General features: G+C 56.7%; 1 protein-coding gene across 1 annotated transcript in view; it reads left to right on the plus strand.

Moving 5' to 3' along the window:
- Positions 1-8,456, plus strand: part of DLK2 (delta like non-canonical Notch ligand 2) — an 11,757-nt gene extending 3,301 nt beyond the window's left edge. The window contains exons 2-6 of the mRNA XM_009283772.2: positions 1,954-2,055; positions 3,675-3,738; positions 6,190-6,320; positions 6,992-7,136; positions 7,679-8,456. Of these exons, the coding sequence (XP_009282047.2) occupies positions 1,954-2,055; positions 3,675-3,738; positions 6,190-6,320; positions 6,992-7,136; positions 7,679-8,456 (1,220 nt within the window). The remainder of the gene's footprint in view (positions 1-1,953; positions 2,056-3,674; positions 3,739-6,189; positions 6,321-6,991; positions 7,137-7,678) is intronic.
- The last annotated feature ends 1,732 nt before the right edge of the window (positions 8,457-10,188 follow it).

Raw genomic sequence — 10,188 nt, forward strand, 5'->3', positions numbered from 1 at the left:
GGGCGGGCAGGACGGGCGAGCCGCAGCGGCGCGGCATCCTCTGGGTTCCCACCCCTGCCCCCGGACCCCCAGCCCGGAGGGGTCCCTGATACCCCCAATCCAGGGGGCGATGCCTGATAGCCCCCCTCCTGGGGTTGTCCCTGGTCGCCCCCAACCGTACGAAGGTCCCTAATACCCCCGAGGGGCAGGTTAATAGCTCCCGGGGGCATCCCTAATAGCCCGCAGCCCCTGGGGAGCGGGTAGCCCCCAACCCAGCCAGGCCGTAGCGGAGGAGTGGGATGGAAGGAGCTCCCTCCCCCATGTCCCTGTGACCCAAAGCCAGGCCTGCCCGGGTGCTGCTCACAGCTCCCTCGGGCACCGGCTGCCCCCCAGGATGCCCCCAGCGCCTTGCTGGGGTTCAGGGTGCCCCCTGGGTGGGTGCTGGGAGCAGCACCCGTGGGGCGGCTATGTCAGGAGGTCTGAGAGGCTGCACCTCGAGTGAGGAGGCTGTGGGGAGCTGTGGGGGAAATGACCTTTGCAATGACATGTGGTCGGCAATTGAGCTCCTCGCAGCCCTGAAGGAACAGGACACCAACTGTTCAGCCCTAAATTATTTTGTAAGTTTCATAGGAATTGCTTCACCCTCCCCTGAAATGCAGCAGCTGTTTGCCACTGCCCAGCGTCCCAGCGTTTTGGGGCAGGAGGCGAAGGAGGGTCCTGCGAGCATGGTGACAAGGGGACCATGGGGAGGGAGGATGCAGCAGTCAGTCCATGCTGTGATTTGGCTGGAGCAGTGACAGGAACATCCTGTAGCCCCTCTGAAAATGCTGCATCCTTCGCAGGTGATGGTTTGTTTGCTGGAGAGATGCTTTGAGCAACATCATTGCTTTTTGTGGGCTATTTTGTCTGGTCCAGGCAGGTGAAGCCCTTAGCAGGGACCCCAACACATCTTCCTGCAATGCATGTGTACGTGTATGTGTGAGGGGAGGACTTCTCCCCCCATCTGAGAAGCCTTTCATGCAACTCTTGACCCAACACAAACTTCCCGAGCTAGAGTCCAGCTGAAAGTGGAATGGCCCCTGTCCATCATACCCATGCAGCTGGATGGAGTCTGCTCCACACCTTCACCACTCTTCTAGCAGAACTGTTTAACCCCTCCCATCTCATTATAGTAATATATTTATGATATCACCCTCGAATTTCCTGCCCTTAACAACCCCAGGAGGCTGGGAGGGAATGAAGCATTTTTGGAAAGTATTTAATGTTACTTCAAGAGGGCAGGAGGCAGTCGGAAAATAGATGGGTGCAGGAACCCTGGGCTGACGGGGCTCTCTGCAGGACAGCCGAGGAAAAGGACCGCACCTAGCCAGAGGTGCATGTTTGCCTTTCCTACCTGGGGCTGCAGCCTGGGTCTAGTGCCTATCGCTTCACTCCCTTGCTTGGAAAACGAAATAGGGCTGTCGTTTACCGCCTGCTCGTCTGCTAGATCTACTTGACTCTGTGCCCTCCTGAAGGGCTTGAAAAGCAGCCTGGGCGCTGTAAAAAGGCTCAGCCCATCTATTCATTTGAACGTGCACTGCAGGGACCTTGCTTAGCACAGGGCTGAAGCCCCCCAGACCTAGGGAGGGAAGATGAAGGTCCCCACAACCGGACTGGTGTTTCCGGAGGCTTCTGCTCTCTTGACAGCAGCTAGCAGGGGCAGGTGCTCCAAGATGAGGTCTGACAGCCTGAGCCTGAGTGTGTGCACTCAGTTCTCCCATACAGGCATGTTAAAAGGCTTTTTGATTCTTAGTGCTCCAACGTTGCCTTAGAGGAAGGAGTCTGGAAAGACAGAGAGGAGTGCAGTGACAAGTCCGTACAAAACTGGATGTTTCAACTCAAAACTCCCAGGTAGCAGAGAGGAAGGGATGCGTGAAGTGAAGCTGCAGTGTCAGCCAGGGGATTTTTCTGAGCTTACTCTTTTTCTCTCTGTAGGTGTTCATCTCGGTGGGGCCACGCTGACCATGCTCAGGAGCTTCTGTCTCCAGCTCATGTCCTTGGTTTGGATCCTCTTGGCCCATCACCAGCTTGCCCAAGGTAAGTCTCTGTAGACATGGGTCCTTCTCTCTTACATCCATCTTTCCAAACCTGTCCTTGGCATTGCTGAAGTCTCCTCAGTTCTCCATCCAAAACAGAGCTGGCCTGACCTGGAAGACCAGAAAATGCTGCTCAGTCATCCGGCACCTGCGGGGCGACTGGTGGCAACCACAGAGACCCCTGCTCTGGTGCCCATGGGGGCGGTGATGTGTGAGCAGACTGGCAGTGAGAGGTCCCGCTGCTCTGTCTCTCACAGTTAGGGTGAATGGGTCGCTGAACCTATGAGCCTGTTTGGAGAGGCACGGTGAGGGGGAAAGAAGATCCCAAAACTGAATGGCTAATCCTGGATCCCATGAGACACAATCCCTTCCCAAAGATTAGTTTGCTCTCCCCCCACTCTGGATAAGCGATGAATTCCCAAAGCCATCTGCCAGGAGAGATGGTTACAAATAGGAAAGGCAACAATACCCAGGCTTGGGCTGAGCAGTCCCAGGATGCTGCTCCAGCTCCATGGTGGCTTGTTTTGGAGGCTTTTATCCTGAGCAGTGGGACCTGCTGCCTGCCTCACTGCAGCAAAAATGCATGCACGGGGGATTTCTCCCCCTGCTCGCTTCCTAGGCAGCACATCATGTGGCTTGGGGAAAGCCTGAGTGCGCCTCTTGGCATGGGGGCTTTAATCTGCCCCGGTCTGGGATGGAGGGGCTCAGCCAGGTAAGGGCATTCATCTCCTGGGCCTGGCCTGGGATCATGCTGGGCTCCTGGAGAAACCCCCTGCCTCTTGACATTTGCTGTAGCTCTACTGCCCATGGAGCCGGAGTGAGCCAGCTCCCCATGGAGCTAAGATGCAAGCAAGTGATGGGGGAGAGGGCAAGGTGGAGATGAAAGGGGACACCTGGCTGGAGAAAGCAGGCCAGCACTGAGCAGAGGATGAGAAGTAGCACGGTGAGGCCATGGCTCAGTTACAGTTTCTGTGGCCTTTAAATAAATAAACAGAACTGGATACCTGGCCCCATGCGATGCCCAGTCCTGCCTCCCCGTGCCGGAGGGGGAGTGCTGGCAGCTGGGTCCTGGTGGAGGGCAGAAGCCCCGACCAGACCGCCCTGTGCCGATAGCTGTCCCTGGGGATGGGGACATCCTGGGAGATAAAGAGGAGCCATTCTTTCCATTTCCATCCTTGGTCCCTTTGTGCCCCTCGCAGTACCTGGCCCTGAGCTTTCCCACCATACTTGCTTGGGACCAAGGTCCCAGGTGGGTCAGGCCCTATTACACAGGTTGCCTTAATGCACAGGCAACCCCAGCTCTTGCCCAGAAGGGGTCGAAGTCTAAGGGAGACAGCAGAGAGAGGATGGGGAAGATGATCAGAGACCAGGTAGTTTTGAAGCAGGGTCCCATTTCTCAATAAAGGCAGTGTTATTGCTGCTTGGGTGACTGCGAAATCCTCATCTCTCATGTGGCATCCAGCCATTGAAAGGAAGGTCCCCCACCTTACAGTTCTGGGGAAGGGAAAACTGAGCACTTAGGAAGGAAAAAAGAAGCTGTGAGCCAGCAGGGCCATGGGCAGATCTGGAGTCATCTATGGTCTCTGCTTAACCCAACTCCACCCATCTCCTGCCTTGTAGGTGATGACTGCAGCGAGCGCTGTAATCTCGCCCACGGCTGCTGTGACCAGGATGGGAAGTGCAGGTACGGCTTGTCCTTGGCTCTCCGCTCCTGCTGCCCCTGACTGTAACTGCTCTCCCTCCCTTGATGCTGTGTCCCCAGTGCCTGCACCCCTGCCCCGAGATGAAGCGCCTCCTCTCCCACTCACCCACACCTGGAATCGACGACTCTGCTCTCTTTTTACCTGACACCCTCTGGAGGGGGAGATTTTGATCCCTCAACCTCTTGCTGGTCCCCTCCAGCTCTAGTGCTTCCAGGGTCCCCCCCACCACACACTGACCAATGTCATTCTGCTGAGCCCTTTTTGTCTAGACGGGAGCTTAGGACAGCCCGGCCATGCCTGGGTGATGGAAGGCAGCCTTGAGGCTCAGATGGGGAAAGTCAGCAGGGCAGCAGGGCAGGCTTGGGGGTTGGCCAGCTTGCTTGGCCTCCTCACTGGTTGAGATGGGGATGCTCTCCCTGGGGACGTGGAAGAGAAGAGCTGCTGGTGTGCACATAAATGTCTGAGGGCATCAGAGGTCCCCTCCTGGGCTGTGGTGGGGATCTCTGGGTGTTTTCATAAAGGGCTCGCCAGCAAGCTGGGGGCTACCACAGCAGAAGTGCATGCATGATCCCTGGCATCCCAGCTCCAGCTGGTGCCCAGATCCTGCAGGGGCAAAGCTCAGAGCCTGACCCTGCACTTCAGCCTGGGAAGCAACCACGTGGCTGCCCTGGGCTGCCACGGCCCCAGACACTGCCTCTCATCCCACTGTAGGGCCACCTGGAGCCCCCGTCCTGCAGGGCAGCCCTGGGAGGAGCAGGCTGGCCCGGACACCTGTGTTGCAAGGGAACAGACTGCCCACCACCACCCCGTTCTTCTCACTGGGGCATGCTCAGTCCCCTTTCCCAGCACAGCCCCCAGTGTCACACCATGCCTGGGCCACTTGTTCTCGCCTAATGGAGCAGATGTGGTCTGGCAGTGACCATAACCGCACTGACTGCTGCGTCAGGGAGCATCCAGCTCTGGTTTTGCTGGGCCCCCAGTTGCAGGTGCAAAGAGCTCACTCTTCCCTGAGCCCTTTCAGCGGCTGTGGCTGGTTGGAGGAGCTCGGTGCTGCAAAGCCGCGGCCAGAGACGCCGTACTTTTCCATGTGGCGGGTGGCCCAGCTGCAGGTCTTTCCAGTGGAGGCACATATGAGTTGCTGCTCCAGATTTCAGGCCTCCAAAGCATTTGCTGAACCCTTCAGCAGCTTGGCAGTACCCCATTGAAATCACCCCAAACTCAGGGAGACTTGGCCGCTTACCTGGCCCCCTCCCTGGCAATCTTTAGGTTGGCCATCTGCCTTTTAGAGAAGGGGAAGAGTTGATGGTGCCTGCTACCTGCAGGTACTGGGTGGTAGGGGTGCCCACAGCCCTCTGTAAGCTCATGGCTGTCCAGGTATAAATGCATTTCCCCAGAATCTATCAGGCACGTGGTATCGCCTCCATTCCTGTCAAAAAGCCTCTAATTAACATACATATTTATTTTTTTAACCATTTTCCTCATCTCTTTGGAACAACCTGCAGTGTCAATAGCCAGTCCAGGTGTGAAAGTGCAGCCTTGGACCAGCCTGGCAAAGCTGCAGTCACCACACATTGTGCTGAAATGAGCCCCAGCCATGAAAATGAACCCCCTTGCTTACTCTAGAGACCGTGTTGTTTTTGTTAGGTTTAATTTCGTGCTGTTTTGAGAATAGCTTTTGTTGTGGCTGGTGCCACCTCCACTCAGCTCTCATCTTGTATCACTTGCTTTCCCCCTTGGAGCTGGCAGGTCTGAGGGAAGCCACTGGAGCAACGCAGCTTGGCTTTAGTTAGCCATTGCCACTGCCCTGCTCTTCTGGGGCCAGAAGGCTCGTTGTGTGCTGTGGGTTTTCCTATCATACTGCCCTTGTGAGCTGGCTGGTAAGTCTATTCCATATGCCAGCCATGGCAAGCAAGGTTTTGCAACTGGATTACGGTGCACTTCAGACGAAAAATGACACACATTATAATGCAAAGGGGCACAATGAAACACATGGGCCTCAGGGGCCTCTTGTCCCTTTCCCTCAGGGAGTTCAGGGTTAGGGATGGGGCTTTTCTCTGCCTGTCAGACTGGCTGTGCGATGAGGGAGGTGCAGGAATTGCTGAGCTAATGCAGTGGTGTATACAGAGCAGTTGGCTGGAGGAGAGCAGTGGGACATGGGTACTAAAAGCAAAGCTGCTGAGCTGTGTTTCTGCCCCCTCACCCTCCCTGTCTGCAGAGGGTGAGTCTGCTCCCGCTCTGTCCACTTGCTTCCTTGGAAAGACGAGATGCCAGTACTGACCTCCTCTGGAGGAGGGAGGCAGCAGGTTCATGGGGGGCTTTGGGAGGGTTTCCCAGCACCACCGTATCTGCGGGAACCCTGCACAATAAGCAGATAGCTTTTCCGCAGCCCCTGCTTGGGTTTTATCATGCTGCCATGCCCTGTCCTTCTACAGGTGCGATCCAGGCTGGGAGGGCGAGTACTGCGAGGAGTGCGTGCGTATGCCAGGGTGTCTCCATGGGACGTGCCACCAGCCTTGGCAGTGCATCTGTCACACCGGCTGGGCCGGCAAGTTCTGTGACAAAGGTGAGTCACGGGCTGGACATCCCAGCCTCCAGCGCTGAGGGCAGAAGCCCAGCACACCCTGCATGGACGGGTGAGCCAGCATAGCCAGAAGCCACCTGGGTGATGCCGCTTGGGCTGCCCGGGAGATGGGATGTTGCCTGGCTGCCACAGCAGGGACCATCCCCTTCCTGCAGAAGAGGTCAGGCTGCTGGCACTTGCTCCCTGGCTGCATGGCAAGAGCCGCCACGACACCAGCCAGCCTTGGGAAATGGAGCAGATGAACTAATTGCCTTTCCCACACTGCGGCTGGCCTCCAGGCAGCACCTCCTGCTTCCCCCAGGGCTTCCTGCCTTCAGCAGGTGGCTGGTGGACTCCCCTCCTCCGACCTCAGAGGCTTCTCTGTGCCACAGGGTCTGCACCGGCCAGCCAGATGGCATGCACAGCATCTTCATATCATGCAGATTTGTAGGATGATTTGCTCTCTGCACCCCTAAGCCTGTGCATTTTGCAGACTGTAGCTGGGAGGCACCACGTAGGCACTGCACTTCTATTGCTGCAAGTGCCTGTTGGAGGGGAGGAGGAAGCTCCTGCCATTTCCCCATCCCCACTGGGTTTGACGGGCTGTGTTTGAACTGAATTGGCCACATCACCCCTCTTTTCTCACTAATTCCCACCTTTTTCTTTCCCCTCAGACATACACATCTGCAAACACCAGTCCCCATGCCAGAACGGGGCTCAGTGCATCTATGATCGAGACGGGGAATATTCCTGCCTGTGTCCAGAAGGCTTCCACGGGAAGGACTGTGAGATGAAGACAGGGCCATGTGAGAAGGCAGGGTGAGACATGGCAGCGAGGGCAGTGAGATTACAGACAGCATTAACTTCAGGCCACGCACTGCCAAGCAGTGGCCCAGCTTGGCTCGTTATCTGTGGATTTCCATACACTAATGTAGTTAAGCCAAAACCATCTTTGGCTTTGGTTTACCTGTGTGCACCGCATGGTCCCACCAGGGCAAGGCCTTTGTTGTGATCTGAACAGATTCCCATCTCTTGCTGCTGTAGGTGTGATGAGCTGACACCCATCATGCCTTTGGGGAGCATCAGGAGCGGACGCTTCCTCTTCAGATCATTTGGCTGAAGACCCTCCCTGGTGGGTGGTGGGCCTGTGCACAGCCACAGCCTTTGATGAGGTCCCACAGCCTCTCACTCGGGGAGGCAGAAACTCCTGCCCGGTCTTCTCCTTGAGATAGCTGCCTCCATGGAGAGAGCCGGTGCCGGACCCACTGGCCAAGCGAGCAGCTGTGTGTGTTTACCTCCCTGGGGCGGGGGAAGCTGCTTGCCCTCCAGGGCCATGACCCGTCCTTGCTCTCTCCATGCAGGTCTCCGTGCAAGAATGGGGGCCAGTGTCAAGACGAAAATGGCTTTGCCAGCAACTTTACCTGCCGGTGCCTTGCTGGCTTCGTGGGGGCTCTCTGTGAGAACGACGTGGATGACTGCCTGATGCGTCCCTGTGCCAACGGTGCCACCTGCCACGATGGGATCAACCGCTTCTCCTGCCAGTGCCAGGTGGGCTTCGAAGGGCGTTTCTGCACCATCAACATCAACGACTGCGCCAGCCAGCCATGCAAAAACGGGGCAAAGTGCTACGACCGTATCAATGACTATGACTGCTTGTGTCCTGACCGTTTCACTGGCAAAACCTGCGAGATCTCCATCCCTGAGCCCACCTGGGCTCCACCCTACCACCCTGCAAACCATGAGAACGGTGGGGGCATGAAAAGCACCACCAGCGAGATGCCAGGGGTGACGCAGCCAGAGCCTGTCAGGACCGTGGTCACAGGGCGGCGCATGGCCAACCACAGCGAGAAAGAGCCGGGGGGAGGGTTGTTGAAAATCTCTGTGAAGGAGGTGGTGACCCAAAGGGACTCGGGGCTGAGCGAAGCCCAGCTGGTGACAGTGCTGGTGTTTGGGGTGCTGACGGCGGTGTTGGTCCTCATCACCATCCTGCTAATGCTGAGGAACTGGCAGAGGGGCCGTCAGAGATTGAACTGGTGCCAAAGCCCTTCTCAGGCTGCAAGGAAGCTCCAAGACCAGGAGTGTCAGGTGGGCATGCTCAACACCATCCTGATCGAGCCCAGGAAGACGACAGAGCTGTGAGCTGCGAGGACTCTGAGCCAGGCCCTGGCAGGTCGTCGTGCTGGCAAACCCCTCGAACTGCACCGTGGGGAGCCACGCTGGCACAAGCCGGGTAGCAGGGAAGGGCTCCCAGGGCAGCAAATGCATCAACGAAACCCCTGGGCGTCGAGCATTGGTGTGATGGCCCCGCCTGGGTCTGAGCTGTCTCTGGCGCAGCTGGCACCCACGGGCATCTGAAAGCAGGGCTATGTTGGGCCAGCCCTGCAGGGGAGCGGCAACCTGCTGCTTGCAGCAGCCCAAGCCATGCAGTGCTGGTATCATCTGATGTGAGCTCTCAGAAACAGGACAGGTAGTTCTGAGGAGGGCATGGCCTTCTTGCAAGCCCAAATTCTGCCAGGCCCTTTGTTAACTCCTCTCTGTGACTACTGGAAGGGCCTTTGTCCTCATTTCCGCTGGTGTTGGGATGTTTCTTCTGGGGCCTTCAGGACGGTCGTGGCTGCACGGGCCTCCCTGCCCCAGGACTGGATGGGGTGGCTCCCAGTTGTTTCTGGAGGCTGTCGTTTCAGATGCCATAGGGAGCGAGCAAACACCCTTGCTCCCTGGCCTTGTGGTTCTGTGAGCCAGTTCAAAGAGACTCTGGAGATCATTTAGGGTCTCCTCGTGCCCTTCTTCTGCCCTGGGTGATGCCCCCTCCTCTTGCTGTCAGACTTGGGGTTACAAACACGTTCTGTACTTTCCTCCTGGTGATCCAGGGGTCTTCTCCCCCCACTTACCAAGCCGTCCTTTCTGGTCTGGCCACAAACGACCAAGCTCCTTCCCCTCTCCAGCACGCACTTCTGCCTCACCATTTGCTGACAAGGAGGAGCATGGCCTGCTTCCCTCTGGGGTCGTCTGGGCCTGAGCTGGTCCTCCTCATATGCCCTCGCAGGTGAAACTGGAGATAGACAAGGCTGGAGATGTGCTGTGGCTGGTTCAGGAGCAATGCAAGATCCAGATTCTCCTTTCCTCTCCCAGTCACTCTGAGGCAGGCAGCTGGCACTAACCTCAAATCAGCCATTGTAGTGTTTCTTGATACAACAAAGGCTAAGCTCCCCACAGTGCATGTGAGGACAGGCTACCGAGCCTGGGATGACCATAGGAATCAGATACGATACTGCCTTCTCCACCATTGCTAAAGCACGGCTAAGAGACAGTAAATGGCCAGGTCACTTAGCCTTTGTACTAGGTCTGCTCCTGCCTGTGCTGGTCTGCTGTGCAGCAATCAGCATCTCTCTGTCAGGGCCAGGGTTTTCTGTGCCTCCTCACGAGCACGGAGGCCTAAGCAGTGGGGTAAAAAAAAACCCCACAACCCAAACCCTACCACTGGCCTGTACGGTTGCAGAGCTGGGTTCAGGATGGTGTGAAGACAGCAGAGGAGTGAGCACTCAGCCAGGAGGGAGACCTGGGAGAGGGGACTGGGGCTTCATCAGAAAGATTATTTTTTTAATATGTGGATGGATGATGTACCTTTATCAAATAAAACAAATACAAGCCCAGAAAGAGTGTTATCAGAGAATCATAAAATAATTTAGGTTGCAACGGATCTCTGGACACCAATCTCCTGCTCTCAGCAGATCCAATTAGATCAGGTTGCTCAGCTACTTGTTCTGCACGAGTATGTCCATCACTTCCCTCAAGAACGCAAACCCAGATTGTGGCACAGGAGTTGTGCTGCCCCATGCTCTGGCTGCAGGGGTGGAGATGGCTCCTGCAG

The sequence above is a fragment of the Aptenodytes forsteri genome, unplaced genomic scaffold, assembly GCF_000699145.1.
Source record: "Aptenodytes forsteri isolate BGI_AS27 unplaced genomic scaffold, ASM69914v1 Scaffold309, whole genome shotgun sequence".
NCBI lineage: Eukaryota > Metazoa > Chordata > Aves > Sphenisciformes > Spheniscidae > Aptenodytes > Aptenodytes forsteri.